Below are 26,818 nucleotides of genomic sequence, written 5' to 3'. Positions count from 1 at the left end.
TCATTAACTTCTGTGGGGAAATGGAAAGGTCTTGCCAAGCTCATTGTACACGCAACAGAATTGTCCCTAGGAAACAGCAAGACCTTTTCTAGGCTGAGATTTGTCAAGGCCAAAGGGTGAGTTTGACCATGGGAGAGGACAGGTGGAGGGGCCAGCCACAATGCATTTTAGTCTAGAAATGCAGAGGCTAGAATTTTGTCTTCTATATGTTTGATTGTTATGGACTGAATGTTGGTGTCCCTTCAAAATTAATATGCTGGAATTGAATCCCCACTGGGATGGTGTTCAGAGGTGGGGCCCTTAGGAGCTGATTAGGTCCCGAGGGTGAGGCCCTTACCAATGGGATTAGAGCCCTTATAAGAAGAGGCTAGAGAGCTAGCCCACTCCTTTTCCATCATGTAAGGACACAGCGAGAAGCCAACAGTCTGCAACCCAGGAGAGGTTTCTTACCAGAAGCCAACCATGCTGGCACCCTGATCTCAGGCTTCCAGACTCCAGACTGTGAGAAAATAAATTTCTGTTGTTTATCAGCCACACAGTCTATGGCAATTTGTATTAGCAGCCCGCACTAAGACATTGGTCAAATGCCTAATTCATTTGAAGGAGCACAGATTTGCACCATGACAAAAATGTTGCTGGCCACTGGTTGCAGGTCATATCAGTGATCAAGCGCTCAAAGCAACAGACAGCCCCCTCCTGGGGTTTGGTTGTACTTTTGCACGGAAGAGTGGTTAATAGTGCCTGTGAGCAAATTGGGTGAAGAGAGGTGGTGACTGTGGGACTGTGGTGACCTCCACCAGTTATGCCAATTGGTGCTGGTGGCCCAGACTGTGGCAGGCTCTGTGGCCGGGGGCTGTGCCCACTGCCTGTGCATTTGGTTTGTTTGGTTCCTGGCACTCAGAGTCAGAGTCCATGATGATTCACTGAGCATCTACTCTGTCCTCGGCTCCATCACATATACCTTGCTCGACACTTGGTGCAGCCCTGTGGAGTAGATGTTCTTCTCTCACGGACAAGGAAATGGAAATTCAGGAAGGTTAATAGACTGAGGTCACCTGACCAGCAAATGGTAGAGGCACGATTCAAGCAGGGCTCTCCTGATATGAAGGCAAGTGCTCTTTTTAGTAAACTATAGTTGCAGTTCAAGACCAGAACCAGGGCCCATGCCCAGAGCCTCCTCTGTTCTCTGGAAGGACTGGCAAGGGAATCTGGAACGACTCAAAGGGTCTGGAGCCTTGGCAATTGGGAACTGGACAGGGAAATGGGGGTGGGAACTCCTCCTCAGTCCCAGCCTCCATCTTGAGCCTGGAAATTTGGCCAAGGACCCTGTGTCACTGAAGCTGGTCGTATCATCACAAGCACTGTGGATTGGAATAATGGTGAGACTTTATCACTGGTCTTACAGAGCCACCTGCGTCCTTTTGGAATCAACTGAGACGCTATCTCAGCCTTTGGGACAGCTGCTTTATTTACATTCTGCTTTTCTCCAAGGGGTCGGCATTTTGGTCATTCATTTCCGAGAGAATGAAAACATCTCTAATCCATCCCAGCCCTCACATGTCTCCTCACCAAGGCTGTGAGTGTTTCCTGTGCATCTTAAGGAAGTCTGCATTCACAAAGAGGTAAAATCATGGCACTTGAGGGCGGAGGCATGTTAGATTCATATGTTCATTCAACAAGCAATCAGCAGATGTCAGCTAAGTCTCAGGATTGTCCTGGGTACAGAATATCAATTGGTCCAATCACCCCATTTTACAGATGTTGGAACCTAGGCACAGAGCCCCTTAGCTGGTGCCTGGGGCACATTTAAGGCAAAAATTTGATCCCTTAGATATCACCGATTGATTCAACAAACATTTACAGAGGACCTACTGTGTGCAGATCACTGCGCTCAGGGTTGGGGAAATAGTTACTCCATCCATTGGGGCAGACGGATAAGAGACTACAGTGTGATACAAGGTAGTCTCAATGTAGATACAATGTAGAACTTACACAATGTGCTAAGTTCTCTCACAGAGGCATGCGTTCCCTGTGAGCCCAGAGGAAGTGACAGCTCTGGGGAAGGGAAGCTGGGACCATCTGCCTTGGGAAATGTCTTAAATAAGCCACAAGGTCAGGAGGGAGGAAGATGTGTTAAGTTGTAGAACCCTTTCTTCAAACAAAGGCTGAATGGCAAAAAGAGAAACAGCAGTGGCTTTTGTTGAATCTGGGTGGGTGAAAATCCTGGGGCCCTGCTGCCTGCACACTGGCTCCCCTCACCTTCACGTTATGGTCCCTACAGGGCTGTGCAGAACACCGAGGTCCCACAGAGCCCATTTTGAAAACCACTGGGCTAGATGATGCTGGCGGGTCCCCTCCAGTTCTGTCTCAATCGGTGGTTCCTCTCCCTGGAATTCCTGGTTTCACATTCTGTCTCGATCATACTAGGTTCTCAGCGGAGTCTGTTGAATAAATGGGTGATAGTCTGGCCTTTGGCTTTCTCTCAGATTTGTTGTCCCCAGGTGCAGAATTCCAAAAAGCATTTCAAGGCTCAGTCTGAAACAATTTTACACCAAATGGGAGAAAGTAGCAACAGCAGGGGCCCCTCTTTGGAGAAGAGCAGAGATGCCACAAGAGGTCACTGTAGGAATTCTGTTTGGGAGAAAAGAGCTCCTCAGAGGCCTCTGACGCTGGAACAACGTGGGGGGTGGGGGGGGGAGGGGGCGGGGCGGGGAATAGGGAGCCTTCAGCTTTGGTGCCTTTCCCAGCCCTCCTAAGGCCCCTGCTGGGGCTTTGGAGCTGTCACTGCCCGATTGTCAGGGTCAGGTAGTACACTCCACCAGTGGCAACCCAAGGGCCCCACAGGGCATTGCAGCCACAGTGGGCTGCTCTTGGACACTGCTTCTGTTCAAGGGGTCTTTGCTCCTGGGGTGGTGAGAGGGATGGGGGAAGGGAAGGGAGGACTAGTATTCAAGAGGCTAGAGTTTTGGGGGCAATCAACAATGCCTTTTGGAACGTGCTAATGTCATGTTTGTGGATTTTTTAAAAATTTATTAATCATTATTATTGCTATCTTCTGTGACAGTATATGAAAAATATACCCACAAGTAGAGGTGATGGAATGTTCTAGTAGGTTATGTTTTCACAGAAGTTGGGTCAAGGGATAAACGCAAGAAAGCTGTGGTGTCATCCAGTGTGGAGCGCTGTGTGGGGCACATCTGTGAGCTCCTCAAGGGCAGTGATCTCCCCACTTCCATTTACCACAGAACAGAATAACTGACTGACCACCTACTCCCAAGGGGCCAGGTGGGGTCTGCACGATATGTGGTCAGTGTGGGTCTCCCTGGGGTAGCCTGGGCTTGGGCTGGAAGCATGTGTACCCAGAAGAACAGCCCAGCGCAGGGGCAAGGCGAAGGCCTGGGTGGGAGGGGGGTGGGGTGGAGTACAGATTATTGACTCCTCAGTCAGTTAGCAAATGCCACGGAACTCGAGTTGCTGCCTGGGGGCTTTCTTTTCCTAAAAGGCCTCTTTGACCAGGACTTCCTTGCTCAAAAGTGTTCAGTGGCTCAGCTGCCTGTAAGATAAATGCTCAGATTCAAGGCTCTCAGCTAAATGGCCTAACTAACCATTTTAGCCTTTCCCTCATCCGGTCCACCTCAGAGCAACTCCCCAAGAAAGACATCCTCCCCTCCCTGCCCCACATACAGAAACAAGCACATACCGCACACACATATACACCCCCCATGCACCCCCCACATACCACACACACAGCCCAAAGACACGCAACACACCCATACCACATACATGCACACCCCCCACATACCACACACACAGCCCAAAGACACGCAACACACCCATACCACATACATGCACACCACACACATACCACACACACAGCCCAAAGACACGCAACACACCCATACCACATACATGCACACCACACACATACCACACACGCAACACACCCATACCACACACACGCAACACACACATACCACACACACAACCCAAAGACACGCAACACACCCATACCACATACATGCACACCACACACACCACACACGCAACACACACATACCACATACACACAACACACATCCCCACACCACACACACATACCACACACACATACACACCACATACACACATGTCACACACAACACACACACCCCCCACACAACTACCCCCTGACTCTCCTCTGAGATTCCGAATCCTGCCCATTCTTCAAGGCTCAGCCCAGGCCCGTGACCTTGGTGACAACCCTCAGGTTCTACTCGTTCTGGTAGGTTCCCAAAGCTCTGACAGCCTGTCCCCCTCACCTGACATGTTTCACATGCTGCTTGGTGGTGCGACGTGTCTTTTACGTTTTAATCACAGGCCCTTGGTAGAAGTTGGATTGTGAGCTGAACGAGAGCCAGTCTCTGATCAAGTATCGCTCAGAAGAGACACTTGAGAGAGAGGCCACAGCCCATGGCCCTGGGGCGGGCTTCCCTTGGCTTTGTGCCTGCTCTGCGTGGCCGTCAGGAAGCAGAGGACCCGGAGCACAGCTCACACGGATGCTTCCAGGGAGCTACGCTTTCACGTCAGGCCTCCTGCTTTTGTGGAGGGTCCACACAAGATCATCTGGTGGAACACTTCCATGTCTTTGGTGAAACTGCAGTTAAAGACATCGTTCACTATGTCACTCAGTGTCCTTTATATGAGGGTCTGCACCATAAATTCTGGGTTGTATTTAGTTCCAGGAAGAAATTCTATTTCTGCAGATAAATTAGTACACTTCCTGTTGTCAGAAAGCGCAAACTGTAGCTCTGAGGGCTTCTCTTTCTGCTGGTGGCTAGATAAGAGTCAAATTTACTGCCTGTGTGTTGTAATCTGCTCAGCTGTGGGGTCCAAAAGCATTTACTCCTTCAGCTTCTTTTAAACGGACTTATTTCATTTTATGTTCAAACGTCTCACTATACTTTCGCGAGATGTGTGAGCCTGGCAGTCATCTGCGGAGGTATTGATTTGGCTCATTTATTGTGTGTGCTGTCTGCTGGGGGTACAAAGATTCATTTGATGGCCCCCAGCTTCCTGGGAGCTCCTACTGTAGCATGGAGAAGAGCTATGGAAACAAATAATTACAGCACAAGGTTGGTGCTCCGGCAGAGGTGCATGGGGCTGGAGGACAAAGCAGACTTGGGGAGAAGGGCCAGGGAAGGCCTCATGGAGGAGGTCAAGGGTGAACTGGTTTGGGGCTGCAGTGGGAAGAGGGCCGTGAGTGGAATAATACGTTTCTAACTCTGAAATCAGATAGAGACATCTCTTCCTGTACATGTGCCCTCATGCTGGCGGGGCGGAAACTCTTGGAGGGCAGGCATTGATCTCTGTCCCTCTGTGGACTCCAGGATGCCCGGTGCCGGGCTGAGGGCAGTGCAGTGTGGTGGTTACAGCTCCAGCGCTGGAGCCAGGCTGTCTGTATTTGCATCCTCAGCTGAGCAAAGCCAGGCAGGTTCACTTAACCACCTTGGGCCTGAACTCTAAAGTGAGGACGATAGTGTCTCTACTTCATGGCGATTTTAGGAGCGCCAAAGAAGAAAACACACATACGAGCTTAGAATCATCCCGGCACACGGTACTCTGGGAACGGTTGCTGAGTAGTCTCATCTGCATTATCGACAACACGGCACCATTTAGGGTAGCTAGCGCCATAACCATAAAGTGGGAAAAACACACACACCTGAATCCAGCACAGCACTCTCAACTCAGCCAGCTGAATCTGGTTCAATTAGTGTCACTTCCAAATGATGCCTACTTAAAAATAACCTTGTTTTACTGATTCCTGAAAGAGTGTGAGGGAGTTGGCCCCAGCGCAAGTCCATGGGTAACTTTTGTTTGTTGATGATATTCTCAGCACTGGTCACTAATATTTCTCTTAAAGGACCCCCACCAGCTCTGGCCGTCACATCTAGGGGGCACACTGGGCCCAAGGCTTCTCCTGCCCCACTCTGTTTTTGTTGGTTTCCCTGTTCAATGACTTTCAAAAGGCCCAGGCTTCGTGGGTAGGCAGTAAACGAAGAGAGAACCATAATCTGGATTTTCAGCCAGGAAGGGGAGAAGAGGTGTTCATAAGAGCGCACACACACACATGCACAAAACCTGGCCTCTCCATGGGCATCTGACTGTGTGTTGGTAAATGTTTAATAACCACCTCTCTAGGGAAAAAAAGCCCCGATTTATACCATTTGTCAATTTCCTTGGCGTAAATACTCCCACCCCGGCTGAATTCAAGCTGTCAGTGCGTCGTCACTGGACGTGAGACTGGGAAGAGATGCCCGGAAGCACACCAATGTATAGTATTTCCACTATGCAAACACAGTAGAGGTAAATAACCCCGAGAGCACAGATAATAGTAAAATACACTAAATTGGTTAGGAAGTGATGAATTTTGAGTATTTGTTACCTTTGTTCCTAAATGCAATTTTTTTCAATTGTAAGCGTACATAATTTAATTTTTCCTTAAATATTTCTGGAATGGTGACCATCACTCCCGTGATGTGGAACGAGCTGGCTCTGGCACATCACTGGGCCTGGCTTCCCTTCATCAATCTACAGTCTCTTCCAGATGGCGCCCTCACGTCACCACTAACTCTTTGTTCCTTTAGGGTATGAGACTGCCTTTACACAAATTATCTTGGGCATATGTCTACCCACACATACAGACATATTCTTATGCAAAATAGGAGAAAACCTCTCTGCTCAGACTTGCTTATTACTCTCTCTCCATTCCCCCAAAACAACCAGCCCCACCTACACTTCCATGGAAACTTAGGAACATGAAGGCAAAAGAAAGAAGCAATACCCAAGGGAATACTTAAAATGGAGGGTGAGGGAAAGTAAGAGAAGTAGACAAGGAAACAGAACAGAAAGCAGGGAGGGAACACAACACAGACCAAACCCAGAGAAATGGAAGGGCCAGAGCAGTTGTAGTCGCTGCTCCATTCCTCCATGGGAAGCCCAGATTACAGGTCAGGAAGCCAAATGCACTGAGGGAGTTGCTATGAGTCTTAAGGGAGCCGTGGGTCCTAGACTTCAGCCCCAGCGTGAGTCTGAAGGGCGAGGGTTAAGGCAGGAAACGGCTCTAGAAACAATCTGTTGGGTTGGGAGGTTTCTCTCAATGAGAAGAGTTCCCTTCAGAAGGGTGGTCACTGGGACACACGAGCACTGGTGGTGCCAAATCTCCCTCAGACAAGCTCCCAAGGAGTCTGTTCAGCAGCATGGCGTTTAGTCTCAAAATGGCAGCTGGGAGATGTTAACACTTCTCTAATTGGGATAGCATGCTTTTAAAATAAATAGGTATTTCAAATGCTCTTAATTAGCCTTCCAGGCAAAGTGCTTTCCATTTGAAGTCTGCTGATTACTTCAGGCAAAGCTGGGCCCTGCGGAACCTGACTCCTGCTGTAACTCAGAAGAGGGCTCCCAGAGAGACGCGCGGCGGAATTACGGAGAAGTCTGCGGTTGGAGACGTGCAGGAGTTTGTCAAGGGCCCAGGAGGGTCAGGGACTGCGGGGCAAAGAAGATGGGGCACCTCTTGTCCTGAAAGCCTTGGAAATGGCTTCCCAGGCCCTAGAGGAAAATTGCCCCTGGGGTTATTTGAGTGGAATTTTCCACATCACTGTTTCTATCCAAGCAGCATCATGAAGACTGGAGAAGAGGCCAAACATTGCACGGCTGGTGGCAGCTCTTAGCCATGACTCCCCAGTCAGTGGCTTGCCAGGAGGCCCAGAAGGTCACCTCAGCACAGCCTCCCAACAGAGGTCATTGCACCTTCCCAAGCCCGGCCGCATGAGTTACGGCCCCGGGGATCCCTGGCTCCTTATTGGAGAAAGTGCTTGGCAGAGTCTTAGCTCTGAGTCCCTGCCCAGGTCTCTGGCAATGCGAGGGTGGGCCTGATGCATTTACCCGACTCCTGCGTCCTGGGGTCAACACTGGGCTGCTCAAGCTCCAGTCAGTGTGTCTTAGGCTTCCTTGTTCAATGTCTCTGAGGCAATCAGCAGCTATTTGATATGATCATTACTATTACTGAAACTAAACAACCAACTTTCCTAATAAGTGAAGTGGCTAGGGTCAAATGGGTCATCCTCTTGACGTTGGAGCTCTCCTCCATTTCCCCACAGAGGTCCTGGGTGCTGGATTTCTCCAATTACAGGTCACTCCAGGGGCCTGGCCATCTCAAGGGACCCCTTTGTTTGGAATGCACATATTGCTGATTTAATCAAAGCTCTGTAACTGCTCGGTCCCAGGCTAGCTGGAGAGGAAGCCAGCTGCCCCTGCCCGGGACGCCTGCTCCATCAGCCTTCCTGGGAGCCGCACACTCCCCCCGGGTGACTTCCTTGGGTCACATATCAAAAGGGAGCATATTCTGCTCTGTCCACTGCTTACAAGGTGCAAGGGTCCCCCAGAAAATCACTGCATTGGTTTAGCATTTGCAATATTAATACACTGAAGTATGACCATCATTGTTGTGGGCAGTAAATAGCATGGGACTAAGACCATCAAGTTTGGACTCAGAGAACTGGATTCAAATCCTAGTTTCAACACTTGCTAGCCATGGGACCTTGGGAAGTCACTGAATCACCTTCTTTGGGACAACGCACTTCCCTCTTAGAGCTGTCGCGAGGATGAAAGGAAACAGCGCACATATCGTGCATAGAGCTGGTTCTGCAAATGGTGGCTATTTTCATCGTCTGTTACTCCTAGGATTAGTTAGTAGTGGCTCTAGAGAGCTCAGAGTAGGACCCTGAGGAGCTGGGACACAGAGTGAACTTAGTTTGGAGTGTGGGGTGGAAAAGGGCAGGAGGATGAGGCAGCAGCTGGGAGGGTGGGTGGCTGGGGCCAACAGCCAGGAGCAAGCACACAGGTGGCGACACTGGTCCCAGAGAGGAGGGGCAGCCAAAGAAGCTGCCCTGACAGCAAACCTTGCCCTCCTGAACCTCCCGAGGGTTGGATGGGTTATCTGTCAGGGGGGTGTGGGCTCCCAAGACCAGACCAGCTTGGATCACATTCCTCTTCTTCCCACAGCTCCACTTTGTACCCACCTAGAGCCACCTGCTGCATATGCCGCTGGGTGATTTCTTCCTTCAGGCGACCTGTGAAAGACACAAAAACCACACGTGAGTTTCTGACTGGCGGGAGGAAAACTTGGCCTCAGAAGCATGTGGCAAGCTAAAAAAACATAGGTAGAGTAAGGGAGACAAAGCTTGCATTATTCCCAAGAAAAGTCCTTCCATGCCCTGGATTGTGCTGGAAGAGGAGGCTACAAGGGCTGGGGCCCTGGACCATCAAGACACATGTCACCTTTGGATTTAATCATCTTTGGGTTCAATTACCTTAGTCTGTCACTCATAACCTTTGCTAGGGCCCTAGTCTCTTAACTAGTTCTATCTGTCTATTATTAATGAAGGAGGAGGCAGGATTTGAATCTTTTAATAATTTATAGGACCACTTTTAAATCCACTTCTTTCTTTTACGCTATATCAAACTGCATCAAATAAAAAAAGACGGTAGTTTTAGTTGACAATAACCTTAACATGAACCTTAATATGATCAACAACAGTCGATCATTTGGTATGAAACACATATTATTCTAGGTCGCATTAATAAAGGTATAGTGTAGGGGCTGGCCGGGTGGTGTGGTGGTTATGTTTGTGTGCTCCGCTTCGGTGGCCTGGGGTTCACAGGTTCTGATCCCGGGTGTGGACCTAGCACTGTTCATCAAGCCATGCTGTGGTGGCGTCCCACATAAAATAGAGGAAGATTGGCACAGATATTAGCTCAGAGACAATCTTCCTCAAGCAAAAAGAGGAATGTTGGCAACAGATGTTAGCTCAGGGCCAATCTTCCTTCAAAAGTAAAATCAAACAAAGGTATAGTGTGTAGATCAAGGGAGGTGATAGCTCCACTGTTCTCTGCAGTGGTCAGACCACACTTACTATTTGTTCTAGGAGTTATTCTTCATAAGGAGCATTAGTAAAATAGAAAATATGTAGAAGACGGTGACTGGGACGGTGAGCGGTCTGAAACTATGCCGTATGAGAAACGTTTGAGGTGACCTGAGACGTGTAGATGGAGAAGAAAAGACTTGGGGGGAGAGTGCTATGGAGATAACGGCTGTCTTTAAAAATTTAAACGTCGTCATATGGATGAGAGAACAGATTTATTTTTGTCCTACTGCTGAGGGCAGAAGTCAAGTCGAATAAAGGCAGACTTGGGGCTCAGGACGGGGAAGAAACAGCTCACAGTCAGGACTGTCTCAGCATGGATTAAGTTGTCTCAGAAAGGGCTAAGTCTCCTGGCAAAGCAGTGAGGCCCTTCCTGAAAGTGCTCAACCCGAAGCTGGGGGACCATCTGTTGGGTCGTCAGGGTGAGAATTCCCGCCTTGGGTAGGAGCTGGGATGAAATGACCTCCAGCCCTCTTCCATCTCTAAAATTCCATGATTTCATGCTTGAGGGATGGGGGAAACAGCAGCCACGGGGTTTGTTTATGTCCAAGGGCTCAGAGCACTTGTTAAAATGTCAGTGCTGTCTATCTCGCATGTCCCATTTGGGAGACGTGATGAGGCCACTTGGGGGATTCCGAGAAAGCCTGGGAACCTCAGTGCTTCCTTGTCTAATAGATTTCTTTCCTCACGTAAACGACATTCCACACCTCAAAGGCTACAGCGGAACTGAGTATTCAAAGATGAGTAGACAGTGAAGCCGTCACAGGAGACCTTGTCTCTCACTGAAAGTTCTAGGCCGCTTCTAGAAGGTTATGATTGGGAGGGATGGCAGACGCCATTCAGTTTAACTTCCCACCCAATTTAGGAATCCTTTCTACAGAATGAAACGGTCATTTCCCATCTGACTTTCATGTATCCAGGTGGTTCCATTGATTAAATTGTATATCAGGAATTACTGATGTGGCACTGACACCTGCTTCCTTGTAACTTTCAGATTTGGACCTGGTCTGTTCTCTGGAACAGCATAGAAAAACGATCCTCTCTTGTTGGCAGTAAGAGCATGTCACGCAGCTGAGGATGCTACAATGTCTCCACTTAGACTTGTCCTCTTGGGTTAAACATCACCAGTTCCTTCAGCTCCCCCTGGGAGACTGCTGTTTCCAGGGTCATCATGATGCAAGTCTGTGCCTTGCCTTCCATGTGTTTCCCTGGAGAGAACTGTGCACAGAGGATTGGGCTTAAGTAATTATAGCACCCTGATTCCAAGTGGGGGGTAGGTGGGAACTTGGGGAATATATTGAGGGGGAGTTAGGGAGGTGGAAACCTGGCACAAGGATGAATATTGGACGATGGAGCCAACGGGAACATGACCTGAAAGCCGGGTCAGCCACAGCCACGATGGGGTCTTGTCCCTACTCTGAGCCACCTGCCCCTTATTGCGGGTATCAGCAGAGTAAAGAAGTAGGGGCGTAGGGGTGATGCTGGGCTGAGACTCCAGTCTGCGTCACATTGCTGACTTGAATTGTAAAGAAGCACAGTACGGCATTCTTCAAATAAAAGGAGACAGTGCTGTGACAAGTGCAGCCCACCCTTTAGGCACACCTATTCATTTAGGATAGGCCATTAAGGGCTTTGCATGCCCATGGTATGGAGAGCCAATGCTGCCTCAGTGCCTGGCCTGCTTCTTGAGTGTCTGGCACAGGGACTTTGTACCACGAGCCTCTTTCGTGCCTGGGTACCTCCATCCTAAAGAGACTGGCCAGTGACCTGCTCCTTTAGAGTACATGCTGAGCTGCGTTTCTCCCTGGAAAACCACCTCCCTGACATCGAGCCTCCTTGACAACTTGCCTCCTTGACCACCGGCCTCCCCACCGATGGGCCTCCCAACCATGTGCATCCCAACCTCATGCCTTGTCCCCAGTGGGTGCACAGCCTTGTGGGTGATGACTTCCCCTGCTCCTATCGGAATGTCCAGGCTCCCTTTCCCAAACCCTGGGGAAGCTATCTTGGAATAACAGGATTAAGGATTGACCACAGCTGCAGCCTGGGAAGAGCTGCTCGAGTAAATCAAGAGGGGGACTTTGCCACTAGGACTGAAAGTTCTATAAACGCCACAGAACAATGAGCCATTCCTAGGGGACCAAAGGTGGGTCTTCATAATGCTACGTATTGATAAAGGTAGGTTTAAAATGTGTTTAGTGACGCTCAGTTGGCGAATTGGCTAACATCTCCTACCACATGGCAATTTTTTGTTTCTGAGATCTTCCCAAACAATCTTCTAAAAATACCCTTATGGCTGATACCTAATTGCATTTTCCAGCAGAGCCACTCCTCATGTGAAGATAACAGTCTCTGTAATCTGCTGTATCTTGCAGCTCCACAGGTTTTGGCAAAAGAAGGAGTGGAGGGGGATTGCAGAGTCCATTCAGCATGCAGCTTGCTGTCATTAGCATGGCGATAAATTTTGCTGGCTTTGGCCTGGGTTCCTGGACACATCCCCGTTCCAAGGTATGGAGAAGAAATGAAATGGAAACAGAACTCCCAGCCTGAGGCAGGAGATGGCTAGGGAGGGCAGTAGGGGAGAGGATGAGAGCTCTGCTTGTAGGAGAATGGAGGTAATTAGTAATTTTCTCTTCAGCAATTTACAACAGTACGTGCCAGACACACCTTCTCTCCCTTTCTGATTCATTAGTGGACAGAGTGGGGGTGGCAGCAGCAGGGAGACGGGTACCCTGAGCCTACAGTAACCCGTGGGAAGCTCCAGAGGAGATGCATGACCTTAAAAATAACCCTGTGCAGGGTACATGGAGATGGGGCACCACGTGGTAGACAGTTTCTCCGTACTAGGTAGATTGCATGAAAAATATTATCATCATGCAGTAGCAACACTTATTTTTTATACATTGATATTCAGTCTTCTGGATAAAAAAATTTTCCTTAAGCTTTACACTTTATTTTGCATGCATGTTAGTTTGAAATCATTCACCAAGTGAAAGCTGCTTAGCTGGGCCAGAGCAGGGCTATTCACTTGTGACTCCCCTGGTTCAGCTGCTGCAGGCTGCACGCGCAATTTCTGTGATGTGCTGCCTCATCGAGGATGCTGATGGTGCTATCAAGCAGTGACTGTTTATCACTCATGCACTAGAGGTTAAGTCCTGTTCTAAGAGGTGTGGAATATACAGACCAGTAGAAGCCTCTAGCTGAGCTCAAGAAAGTTGGCATGATGCGAGGATGGCGAACGGGGTGCCCGCATGCTCTTCCTTTTAAAAGCTGGACCCGGGGGGCTGGCCTTGCTCCTCCCTCCTGGAGGGTTCGTTTTCCTGCTGAGCCTGAGTTTGGCTCTTCCACACAGCACTGGGGGCAGCTATAACTAGTCACTCAGTGTTGGACTGCTGATGAAGCAAACTTCTTTACCATTTTTGTTATACCAGAAAGTCATTACAAATTTGTAGGTAGACAGAGTTCAGTTCACATCCTAAATCTGCTACTTCCTAGTTGGGAAGATTACTTAACATCTCTAAGCCTCAGTTTTATCATTTGAAAAATGGGAATAATAATGTAACTGTGATAATATCTGCTCTCCTATATCTCAAGATTCTTAGGGGGATCAAGGGATAACACACCAACATATAGGATGCACCCCTCGTTTTAGGTGTTAAGGCACTTTCAGACGTATTGAAAGGATACGGTCTACAGAAGATGACAAGCCTGCAGGCCAAGTGGCTAAATGTCAAATCAAGGGCAGAGATAAGTCTGGAGGAGGGAAAGGTGGGTTAGTGGCACGAGGAAAGGCATCATTACTAAAGGTGAGACTTGAGGGGATTCCAGAAGGAGCAGGGCTGCTAAGCTGGGGTGGGGAAGGGCATTCTGGTCAAAGGAAACTATTGGGGCAACGGGGTGGAGAAGGCCTGGGCACATGGTTTGGGGCAGGGGTTGGAAGGGAGCACTTGAACGAAGGAGTAGGGCTGGGGAGACTGAGTTCGATTTTTCCTGGAGTCCAGGGTCCTAGGTGATTCCTAAGGCTCTGGACCCCTACTATTCTAAATGATTCTTCTGTTTGACTCCACTACTATAGCGTCCCAGTAAAATCCAATTAAACTGAACATCGATAGCAGAACTGGGGTGTGGGGAGAACACACAGACTGTTTCCTGCCCGAGGGGCCTCTTTGAGGGGGATGGTCTAGTTAGTGGCTCTGAATTCGGAGTGTCGATCTCACCTGTGATGTGGGAAGCCAGCTTCTTTGTACTAACACAGAGGCCTGTGATTACAAAAGCTTAGATTCCCCAAAGGCTGTGCGTAAGGCTATTTGTAAACATAATGGGCTCAGCATAAATTAAACATGTAATCCTGAGACGAATTTCCAACAAACAGGAGTGTGTAAATCCTTTGAAGCCTCAAAATCAGGCATATTCGTCTCCTCCTTGCTAATATATGTTTCGTCAGGTTTTATCTAAACTTGTGTGTAATTTGAATATTTATTGTGACAGGAACCACCTCTTCTCACCATAGCAATGGTGGATAAAACAAAGAAAGAGAAAATCGAGAAGACTTTGCTAGATCAGACTGCAGGACATATTTCTGAAGATCAGAGGTGGGACAGACATGCAAGATGGTGAGTGGAGCCTATGCCTTCAGCTTGCAGGGCTCTGGGTCCAGAAGCAGAAGGGGATGAAGAGTGCACCATGCAACACAGGGACAAGAGGTGGGCTCCTCAGGTTGGGGTCAGACTCCCCACCATCCCACCTGTCAGTGAACGGGGACGGAGAAAGAGAAAAGGGCCGCCAGATGTCGTTTCAGGCTTTGGTTCCCATCCCACCGTAAGCCCAAGGAGGAAGAGAGGTACAAAGACAGCCTCTCTCTGTGGCCAAGCTGCCCACTGACTCTGTGACCAGACTGACCACATCCCAGTACTGCCCTGGAGCATCACTCCAAATTGTCTTCATCAGAGCTGCTTCTGGGTTGGGGACATGGAGGGTCTGCCAGACAGAGAGGGATGAGCACAAAGGGACAGAGTGAATGAGAAAGAAAGAAAACGTGTTCCATTAAAAATGAGCCTGCCCACCAAAATGCCAAAATACGTGAATAAATCTAGTGCTGAAAAAAGATAGCAAAATCAATAGTTGGAACATGAATTCATTGCAGATGAAAGTAATTTTCTGGACAGGCAGATAGTGACGTTTATTGATGCAGACGCACCAAGGGCTGGGTTAGTCTTACTCTTCAGTTTACAGCACACCATCCTTGTGAGTCTGTCTGTCTGTCTGTGTGCCTTTTTATCCCCATGCCCCATGCCCCATGTCCTATTCCTCTCTCCTCCAATAGGCAGCCATTTGAATAGGCTTGATGCGTATCTTTCATTGTAGGTATTCTTACAATTTGTGTTAAGTTTTTTCAGCTATGAAAGTAATATCGTGCTATAGATCTCGTTCTGTTTCTCGTCAGTGCCGTATATTTGACATCTACTCATTTTGCTGTATGTGCATCTAGTTCTCAGTTTCCAGCTGCTACATACATGAGGTACACAGTGTGTACCCCAAGATTTTCTTTCCCTGTCCTGAGGGTTCAAAACTCCCACCCCACTAAAACAAACAGTGAGGAGCTGAGCATCCTTGAAGGTGCAGTCTTAGAAGCCTGGGAGCACACGTCTCTGCTGGGTCTCAGCACATGTGGGTACTTGACTTGAAGGGCTGCTCTCCCTACGACTGTGCCAGTCTACACCCCCAGGACAGACTTCAAAGGAGGTGAGTTGAGAGTACTCCAAGAGATTAATGAAGGCATAATTTTTATTTAAAAGGAATAAGAAATCATGCAACAAATAGGTATAAATGAAATAAGAATAAGTGAATAGGAAAGAAAGTTTGAAATAAAAAATAGAGTCATTGAAACAAAAAAAACTAATAGAGGAACACGAGAATAAACCATAGACTGGACGTATTATTAAAGGTGTGTTAATGAATTGGAAGATAGTACAGAAAAACTCACCCCGACCTAGCACAGAAACAAAAGAGATAAGAATGGGAAACAGCAGTGAAAAGTCAGAGAGAGGAGACTGAGGGATTTCCTCATCTGTCCATGTGAGTTCTAGCAGAAGGGACCGGGCAGTGGCGAAGAAGCAATATTGGAAGAGACAGCAGCTGAGATTTTCCAGAATTGAAGGAAGACATAAGCCCTTGGGTTGAAGTGCACTCCGAGTGTTGAGCAGGATAAATAAAAATAAATCCACCCCGAGACACATCACAGTGGAAGTGCAGAGCTTCAGGGAAGACGAGCCGCCACTCTCAGTGTCCGGGGTACCTGCAGCGTACAACTTACAGGACGGCCCGCCTCTATGGCAACAACAGGTGCCAGGAGACAGTGGAGGGAAACACCTGTCTGCTTGAATTCTATACACAATCAAACGTCTATTCATAGGTGAGGGCACAGTACAGACACTTTCTGTCATAAGAGACTAAGAGCATACACCCCCTCACAGACAGCCCTCCCCACCCCCACCCCCCCCCCCCCCCCCCCCCCACCAAAGAGAACTCAGCTGAGAGGCAGCCAAGCGTGGAGGGTAAGGGTATGGACTCTGGAGCCAGGCTCCCCGGTTTGTAGACCAGCGGGGCCACTTACTTGCACGGTTGGGCAAGTTAGTGAATGTCAGTGTGCCTTGTCTGCAAAACAGGGATAATAAAAGTATTCGTTGTGAGGACTGAATGAGGTCACATAGGTAAGGTGCTTAGAAGAGCGCCTGGCATAGGATAAGAACTAGATAAGTGCAAAAAATCGTTATTCTGATCAGCAAGAAGAAAAATAAACACAGAGAAATGTGTAGGATAAAAGAAACAATGATGAGCATAAAAAAGAATAAATATTTAGGTGAAAACATTAAATTATTGACCATGAAAACTCTGTTTCTGTGTGTATGTTTGTGTGTGAGAACTAAAACTTTAAGCCATAATAACAAGATGGAGATAAGGTGAGGGGATGTTCAGCGGGGAGTTAAGACAAGTTGCAGCCCTGGATGTGGCTGAGAGGAGGGTCTATTTGGAATAACTACAGGCATCGTTCTCGGTACTTTGTAACTCTAGAAGAATAAAAATATATACTAGAGCAGCCAAATCAATGGAGGATCAGAAAAGAGGCGGGGGGAGCGTTTCGGAGAGGGAATGCCAAAGTTTAATAAGTCAAAGAGCAGGAAAGGAGAAAAAGGAAGCAAAGATGACAACGGGCGAAAAAGAATGTAAGTGATCCTGTGTTTGGTCACACAAACAATGGCAGAGCCTCACCCACACATATGTATGGAGCTCTGTGGGTGTGCACGCATATATACGATCCTATGAGCATGGCATATGATCACATGAGCATGGCATAATGTGCATGGACATCTACAGAGCTGTTATGATGGGTTCCCTGAGGGTGGACGTGGGGTGGAGGATGAATTGGGTAGGAGAAGTGGGAGCCAGGCAAGATGAAAAAAAATCGTACTTTAATAAGTGTGTATGATTTACGGTTTATGTAAAAGTATATTTGTATATATTTATTAAAAGAAGTTACAATTTAAAAGCCCACTGCAACATGCTTCCTTGAAAAGGAAATTGATGTTACCATAGCATGCTGACAGTTGTGTGGCACCTGCCATATCTGTGATGTCATCTGCCTGTGTGCTGACTGAAAACATTCACAACACAAGTCTCAGTGACAGGGCTGGAGGTGATGAGGAGCATTTCAGCTTAATTGTCAGCGCTCTGTGATCGCCAGGAGCCTGATGAGGAAGGGGTGAGGGTGGAGGACGGAGTCAGAGGGAGCCCAGGACAGTGGCAGTGACCCAGGGATTTCCACTGGCCTGGGCTGGGAGAGGCCATGGAGAGGCCTTCAGCCCTCCTGGGGAGCACGGGAAGACAGGTCCTTCCCTAGGTTCCCCAAAGAGAAAGGTTCAGTGATGGAGCACAGAGTGGGAGACCAGGAATGGTCTAAATGCTGGGCAAATGGTTTTAAGCTTTCTCATTCCGAAATGACATTTCACTTCTCCAGAATTCGAGATTCTTCTTCCTTTTAGTATGCCAAATATCGTGTTAGGTAACATTATTAAGTCACAGAGAGGGGAAGAAGTAGCTCATTCTAAAAAATGTCAATAATTTCAAGAAAAACACATCATAACTTGCCTTGATCTTCCCCCATGGGGATTTTCTCAAGAGCGCCCCCTCACCTTGGCCCTGTCTTGTAGAGGAGGATGTGCCCCATAATTGATGAGCATTTCAGCTCGGGATGAAAACACCAGACAGCAGTCTGGGCTTCTAAGACAGCTCCTTCCTTATCACTAGGACAGCCCATGATGATCGCATTCTGGGGAATGCTCTCATTTATAAAAAATGACCAAATTATACTGTGTCTGGGAGACCTGATTCCTTTTCCTACGGGATGTTCATTCTGGCTACCCAAGTAATCATAGTAATCAGACAAGATTAGCACATTCTGTCTGAAGCTGAGGCATTTGGCTATTGTATACGCTTAATTAAGCTAAGGAGCTTACTGATATCCCTATTCCAGGATGTGATGATATTCCATAAACATATTCAGAGAATTAAGTAAATACGTGCATTTGTTAAAAGCTCAGATAAATGTGCTAGTAGGTAAGCAGAGGGGAAATTTTCAGCTCAGCAACCAGCATGAATTGTTAAATACTAAATATCTCAGGGAGCTGAGTGCTCTTGATTGTGTTGGCATCCATTCAAAAGATGTTACTTTAGGTGCCTGGAAGGTCTTATCTCAGCAAGGGAGGGACACAACCAGCTTCCAAGACCTGCCCTGGAGGAGTAGCAGGAGACCACAGTCCTTCTTCCCACTTGAAGACGTGGCTCTCGTTGCCAGGGATGCTATCTGGGGCAAGGGAGGGCCTGTGCAGCATGGCCTCTGACTGCCATCCCTGCAGCCCCACAGGTAGTGCAGGGGACACTCTCAGAGGTGCCTGGGCACATTCCAGCCTCCTCTGTTCCAGTGGGGGCGGGCCAGGCAGAGTCTCTTTATTCCCAATGTCTCCTGCTCACACTGGAGGCCAGCTAGTAGGGGCTTCTCATTGACCGTGGACGTAGAGGGCAGTGCTCCCTTAAGGGGTATAAAATAAACCCCAAGTAGTAAGATGTTTGATTTGGCAATGAATACAGTTTTTAGGTTTATTAAAACACGAAAACAGTGAGTTTTACATTGCTCTTCGATATAAATAATAAACGCTCTCATTCCAAGATAAAGCTTGATTCTATTCACTTAATTTTAAATCAGCTGGCGCTTCAAAAAAGTCACTGGAGAGAAACATGCCCAGTTAAGGCTCACTGCTGGTCAAACTGCCAGCTGGCCTGTGAATAATTGCCTTACGGAGCTGGTGCTTCTTGATGTGGAAATTGTGCTCCGTCTGAAGAGGTGGAGATTCAGACAAACGTGTTCATGAGCTTGTAAGTAGAAGGCAAAATCAAATGGAAATGGTTTCAGCTTTCAGGTTCAAAAGTCATTTTTTTTACGTGCTGCACATGCGTGTTGCTTCTTTCTGTTGCAGTGGGCCCGGCCCTCTGTCTAATCTGTGAGGGTTCCTGTGCTCCGTCTCTGTGGTCACCTACTACGGGGCTGGGGACAGGGGACCGGGATATATTAGTGCAACTCAGGAGAATCATCCAAGGGAATGGAGGGGGCTGACCCCAAGGGAAGGACCAGTGGGAACACTGGGAAATCATGGAGGAGGCGGGAAGCCACAGAAGGGTGGCTGGCCTTCCAAGACTACTGAGCATCAGTGAAGGCTCACTCAGCAGGAGGGGCAATGGGAAATGGCAGGAGAAATAGCAGAGGGAGTTCTGGGCCTGGAGTAGGGGAAAGAACATGGGCTTTGGGAGCAGGGGCCACTTAACTACCTGTGACCTTGGGCCACTTAATCCCTTTGAACTTCAGTTTCTTCCTTAAAACAGGGTGATGACACCATTTTGGTGAGGCTGCTGCAAGAATTAGATAAATTGTACAGAAAGCACGCAGCACAGTGCCTGGCACATTGTAGGTGCACAGTAGGTGGGGTAGTTAATGGTGGTGGTAGTAAGAGTAATTATTATGGGAGGCTTAAAATACAAATAAAACTGCAATGGAGCACAGAAGAAAGGAATTCATTGCAATTGTTTCTAAGGCCTTGGTTGTGTTCAAATATGACCTCTGCATTTCCCCTGTTCTCTTTTCTGAAAGCAATCTTTAACGTCTAAGTTAACATTTATCTTGGGCCCAGTGGACTGAACTGATGCCCCCAGTGAGGACAGTCACATGTCCTTGGAACAGCCCCAACTCAGGGCTTCAAACAGCAGACGCCCCTTCGGGGTCACTGACTCCAACTCCAACTTTTTACAAATATAGGACCCCACGCACTAACCCTCTGCCTTCCAATCAGTTACTCCCTCCAAGTTCACTGTTACTTTCAGGAGTAATGGGGGCTTTCCTACTCCTTGGTGCAGTCAAATATGATTGATTTCCGTAACAGAAGTAAATGCCTTTCTGACAAGCTTGCTTGTAATGTTGGTGGTCATGGTCCTGTTTTCAGAGCCTGGGATGATTCCTACCCTCATCCTTTTATTTATATTTTTCTTCCAGAAAATAGCACTAGAGCTCTTTTTCTTTTTGTGTCTGTTATGGCTAAATATCATCAGAGAGGAGGAGAAGAAGGAGAGAGGCAGAGACGGACTTGCTGACCATTTTGCAGAGGACGCTTTTCAGGAATGACCTATTTCAAGGAGAACATAGTTCCCCTCCCTGAACTTGAGTTCTGCCTCCATGAAATCTAGTAAACATGGCTCTATTTCTGTGCAGATTTCAGTCCCAGTGGATATAAGCTGCTCATTTTTGGGGGGAAGTGGAAAAAAAGGGGAGCCCAGGGAGTTGGCACTAGAAAAAGGAGGCAGGGCAGATGGCAAACCCAGAGGGAAGCTCTTGCAATGACGCTTTGGGAGAGATGAGGGAAGTTGAGGAGAGAAGGGCACACGGCCTGAGAACTATACTTCATTCACCAAAAGGGGCGAGGAGGGCGAGTGGGGAACTGGAACCCAAGTAAGGAGGGCAGATGGCAAAGGTTTTGGTGAAGTGTCCTGGGGAGTCAACAACTCCAAGAGACAACATCAAGAAGGCAGTGAACATGCAGAGAGAAGAAAAGCAGTCACAGAGAAGGAATTGCCATAATATGCAAAGATAAAAATAATTTACCAGCTTCATGTTGAAACTTTAGGGGAGAGAGATCCTGAAACATTTCCAGTATATAAGGAATGGTAAATGGAAGTCAAATATACAGAACTCATTATGACAAATGGAGGATGAATTAGATATTATATGTTCTGTAGTGTATTACTTTAGTGTTTTGGTGAATATAAAATATTTCAGGGCCTTAGGTTTACTTGCAAATTCAATCTTGTTTTTCATATAAAGGCTTAGTCCTCAGTTATTGCTTTTCCTATCACAGAGATGTTCAGGGCCCTTGTGGCTGGGGATGGAGGACAACTATACTCCATAAATTAGAAGTGACATTGTATATCCCGGGGCACAGCAATTGTTGAGAAGCTTCATTTCAGCGGAAGCTGCTCTCTTTTCAGCTCATGGAGTATACCGGTCATCACTAGTGGCTCCGGCGGCCTAACAGGAGCCAGGAGGAGAGCAGACCTTCACAATCTTTGAACTTGGCAAGATGAAAACTTTCAGTATTAGGAGCAGCTTCTGCCTCCTACAGAAGAGTCTGGATATTATCTCGGATGCAAACACCGCTCTGTTTGCGATAATCTAATCATTTTAATGGGCCATTTGAGTCTGTACATGTAAGGTTAACCTCCACCACTCTTGTGGAAGCTCTAAAAATGAAATAACCCAAATGCAGGTGCTTCAGGGGAAGAGTTAGGCGTTCTGTTTGGTGTTCTGTGTTCAGAAACACTTATTGGAGGTCTCTTAGCAGAACTACGTGCCTGCACAGAAAAAGAATTTTTTTTTCTAAATCTGCATGTAGATTGTCCTATGCCTAAAAAGTAGTGTTTGTGCTTAGATGGTGTGATGGTTAATTTTATGGTCAACTTGGTGGGGGTAAGGAGCCCAGATATTTGCCAAATGCTAGTCTAGATGTTGCTTTGAGATGTGATTAACATTTACATCAGCAGACTTTGAGTAATGCAGACTACTCTCCATAATGTGGGGCGGGGGGGAGCTCATCCAATCATTTGAAGGTTGGAGAACAGAGTGAGGTCCCCCAAGGAAGAAGGAATTCTGCCTCCAGACTGCCCTGGCACCCGAGCTGCAGCACCAGCTCTTCCTCGGGTCTCCAGCCTGCAGGCTTGCCCTGTGGAATTTGAACTTGCCTGCCTCCACAATAACGTGAGTCAATTCTTTAAAGTAAATCTCCCTCCATCAATCCTCTATTGGTTCTGTTTCTCTGGAGGACCTTGACGGATACAGATGGCGTGGGTGTGTGTTTTGTCCAAGCACACGATCTAGGGCTTTGGGAGCAGAGGACAGACCATGGGGGGATGGACCTGCAGGCCTAAGCCGGTCCTCATCTTGCATGGGGCTGGAGGCTCTCCTCCAGGTCCTGAATAGTGACCGCAACAACGGGAAGAAGACAATACTGGTATTTAGTGAGCTGAGCCTGGTCCTGTACAATAAAGAGCTGCCCGTCTCAACAGGCCAATGGCATTCCCATCGAGAAACACTGCTTTTGAGGAAAGATACGGCAAAGAACTGGTCGCTGGGTGCAGCCCTCCTGGACTGGTGATACACTTGTGTCATTTAACACTGAATAGCCCAGAGTTTGGGAAGACAAAGTGCTATGAACTGTTTGTCAGGGCTATGAGTTCAGGCAATGCCTGAGAGAGAGTGAATACGTAAAGAGGCAATTGGATCCCGGGTACAAAGCAGGCTGCTGCTTGGGGCACACCTGGCTGAGGGGTTATGGAGGTCTCTAAGAAGGAGGCCCCAGAGCCACTGGGTCAAGGTCCTCCAAGAGGCACACTTCCAGATGTAGCTTTTAGCTACTCTCCCAGGAGCATTTCCATTAGTCCCAAGCCTTTGGGAAAGTCTTGTAAAAGTCCGCCTGGCCTAGTCGGATGCCTTAGCCAGGGAAGCAGGCTCCTGAGGCTAGAGCAGTGGCCACCAGCAATGGTGCCATTGGAGGACAGCAGGCCCCACAGATGGCAGCCCCTGCAGCGTGGAGGAAGATGAGGAGGCCAGGAGGGGGCACACACTCCAGAGCACCCAAGAGACCCTCTCAGGAAGAGTCTGGGACTTATTTTGAGATGAGTGGACTGATTCTAGCAGTAAAGCCAGTCGTCACTTCAGCCATAATAATTTGGGAATAAAAAGGAGGCACAGCCCTGTTTGGCCGTCACAGGCTGGTGAAGCCAGGGATACACGAGAATCCTTGGGAGAGTTTCCTCTAACGCTGTCCCCCTTCCAGGAACAGGAACGTGTGGCTTATAAGGGCCGCCGAGAGGTGAGAAGGCCACGCGAACTGGAAAGGGACAGCATTCTTTCAAACACAGCCCACATGATTCTATTCCCAACTGATGCCAATCCGAACTCACAAACTGCTGAAGAAATGAAATCTGGTTAAATTTGTTCTTTTTCGCCCTTCTTAAAAATATCAAAAGCTAATATTTTGCAGCCGGCTGTTATGCTGGCCACGCTGGCCAGGCCTCGTGGGGTCCAACACAAACACACCTGACCTGCATTTGGTCAGCATCAGGAGGCCCGAGAAGTGGCCAAGGAATTAAGAGAGGAATCCGAGGATTGTTTCTTATCCCGAAAGGCCTCGACTTGAAATAGTTCTTCCTTTGGAGGACTCGTGTGAGTGTGTGGCAGGGAGGGGCCATGAGGCCGTGCGGGAGAAGCTTATGAATCCATTCAGGTTCACGGAAAAGGATTTTGATGCTGACCTGTCACTGCAAGCAGATCTGCCTCCTTCTCCATGGTGATGGACATCTGTAATCTTTTCTCTTCACAGCCAAGGGTATCAATGAAGAGGGAATACGTGTGACATGCAGTTTCTGGTGAGAACTTTGCTCTGGGCCTTAGGATATTGTCTGCTGGAGACAATATGCTTGAAGTAATGATTTTATGTACCGCAGAATTGCAGAAATCTGTTTTCCACGGATTATATGTCAGCAGACTAATGTCAACGATCCTTTGTGGGTGGTTATTTTAACAAGCAGGGGGTGTTTAGTGGAACTGGGGGTTTTTACCTGGATCTTAGGAAACCACCAACTGTGCTAATACAATGGATGGCTGATGGGTGATGGGTGAGCAAAGATCTTGCATATAGAGCAAGAAAAGAATAAGTATTTGGATGGCAAACAGCACATCCTGAATTCCTAATAGTGTGACATTATGAATGTGGACAGTTACTTCTAGGAAGCTGTCAAGGGGGGCAGAAGCCTTCTTGTGGTTTGTCAACTCACTTTAGTCTTCCCAGATCCTGCCTGAATAATCCAGCCCCCAGTTTCCTGTTTTCCCTTCACCATCTGAGTTGTGGTGACCCCCTATCTCAGTGTGGCTTCTCCCAGAAGCAGACCCTAGTACAAGTAGTTTATTTGGGAAGTGACCCCTGGACAAACTGATAAGAAAGTGGGGACAGGAGTCAGGGAGGGAAGGCAGACAGTAATGGGGGCAATAGCAAGCCAGTTCCCACTGTGGCAAATGGAACTGAATCCCACTGGGGACCTCTGGGGGTCAGTGTAGGGCATATGACTCTGAGCTGTCCCTCCTAGGGGTGAGGGAGGGTAGGGTATGTACACACCGACTTCCAACAGTCATTGGTTGAGGCCTCCTTGGATGGCTAGAGAAGGCTCTCAGGAAGAGTGGAAGGGGCTGGCAGATGGAGTCACGCTAGCGGGCACATGCACAGTATGTGGAGAGGATATGGGTGGAGCTCCGACAGCAACTACTCTGTTCTTTATTTCTTACAAGTCATCCTACTTGTCTGAAAAAGAGCACTACTGCCTATAGTTAATATAGTCTCTTACAAACAGAGCTAATTCTCTGACAACCAAACCAATAAAGAGAGAGGCAGAGGATATTAAATATTCTAGCCTGATTTCTTATAGGCCTGGCTGGTATTTTGTGGCCCAGGTTTATTCTTTGGCATAGCAGATAGGAACGATTGTAGCAGCCCCTAGTTTTCTACTGACCCTATTTTAGTAGAAACCAGATTGCCCAGACCTTGGCTCACATTCTACATGCTGGGGTGAGCTACCTCTCACACGCTGCCTCAGTTTCCCTTTTTGGGATGACAGCTTGGAAGTGAAGCTCTGACATCAGAAGCCCCTTAACTATTTTTCACAGAGATGAGCTTTCACTTGGTGCAGTCGAAAGGTGACGATGTGTGGCTATGATGGTAAATGCCACTTTGACCAACCTTGGCAGAAGTGGACACCATCTGTGGGCATGAGGGAGGCAAGCCGTTTCAAGGAGTCATCCTAGACCAATGCAAACAACGCATCCTCCTTTGCCTGGGTCCCTCAGCCTGTTTCACTCACTCCATGCTGTGCCTGGCAGAACCTTGCAGCCATTTAGGAAGTCAGGAAAAGGCATCCCTGGCCTGGGGGAATTTGGTAAAATACAGCTACGTGAAGAGAGACTAAAAAATAAGCAGACTGTCCTTAAATGGGACTGAGATCGGGAAACCTCCCGAGGCACGTTTAAGAAACCCATAGATTTTGCTGGGTTGACCATAGAAGAGGAAATTGTATTATAGGTGATTATGCCTGATAAGGTGTCCCCAAGTCTTTTACAGGACACTTATTTGTGGTGACCTATTACTGTGCCAACAGGGCCTGGCTGAGAAGCCCTCACTGCCTGGCTTATTAGACGGCTCTGTGGAGTAACTGCAGGGCCAGACCCCGGGGGGCTGTGTCCTCCTCCTCAACCAGCTTATGAGTCCCTGAGGCTGGCACCCTCTCCTTGGGATTTGTGTGTCCCCCAGGGCCTTGAACTTAACAGATGCACAATAATTGCCAAATGAATAAATCAAAGACCTAGAGTTTCCGTCAACATTTCTGGTCAGGGAAGCCATCGATTTCCTACTCTTCTCACTCCTGCTGGCCCTGCCTGAACTGAGGAAAAACTGTGGGAAAGTCTCCTGCTGTGTTCCACCTGAAATAATTCACAAAATCTGTTATTCTTAATCCACACGCAATTGCCTAAGGCATGCTTTCTAGAGAAATTGAAAAAAACTCTGTCCTCTATGTAAGATTCATTTCAAAATTATAGCTGCGGTGTGCTGTTTAATATTCCTTCCTGTCTCCTTTCTTTGGTGGACTCACAATGTTTTATTTTTTAATTTTATTTTTACTTAAATTAACATTCAGTAAAATTAACTTGGTTGTGTGTGTGCGTGCGTGTGCACGCATGTGTGTGGGCAGTTCCGTGAGACGTAACACATACATGGACTTGTATAACCACCATCACAGTAGGATTCCAGAAAGTTCTATTACCCCAGAAACCTTCCTCATCCTGCCCTCTTGGAGTCACATCGTCCCCTATGTCTGCTCACCATCACTATAGTTTTGTCTTTTTTGGAATGTCATATAAATGGAGTCAGGTCGTAAACAGCCTATGAAACTGGCTTTTTTCACTCAGCACAGAGCCTCTGAGGCTTTGCATGTTGTTGTATGTATCAGCAGCCTGTTCTTTTTATTGCTGAGTATTATTCTATTGCGTGTACCACAGTTTATCTACTCACTGATTGAAGGACATTTGGGTTATTTCCATTTTTTGGTGATTATGAGGAGAAGTGCTATAAACTTCCGTGTACAAGTTTTTGTGTGAACATAAGTTTTCATTTCTCTAGGTTAAATAGCCGGGATGTATGATACATCTATGTATGCCA

General features: G+C 47.7%; 1 protein-coding gene across 2 annotated transcripts in view; it reads right to left on the bottom strand.

Moving 5' to 3' along the window:
• Window positions 1-26,818, bottom strand: part of KIF6 (kinesin family member 6) — a 377,323-nt gene that overhangs the window by 38,980 nt on the left and 311,525 nt on the right. For both annotated transcript variants that reach the window (XM_070514982.1, XM_070514983.1), the window contains one exon: window positions 9,057-9,107. In XM_070514982.1, the coding sequence (XP_070371083.1) occupies window positions 9,057-9,107 (51 nt within the window). The remainder of the gene's footprint in view (window positions 1-9,056; window positions 9,108-26,818) is intronic.

The sequence above is a fragment of the Equus asinus genome, chromosome 8 (genome assembly GCF_041296235.1).
Source record: "Equus asinus isolate D_3611 breed Donkey chromosome 8, EquAss-T2T_v2, whole genome shotgun sequence".
NCBI classification, from domain to species: Eukaryota; Metazoa; Chordata; class Mammalia; order Perissodactyla; family Equidae; genus Equus; species Equus asinus.
Note: the sequence above shows the minus strand (reverse complement) of the source record. Positions and strands in the feature narration are given on the sequence as shown.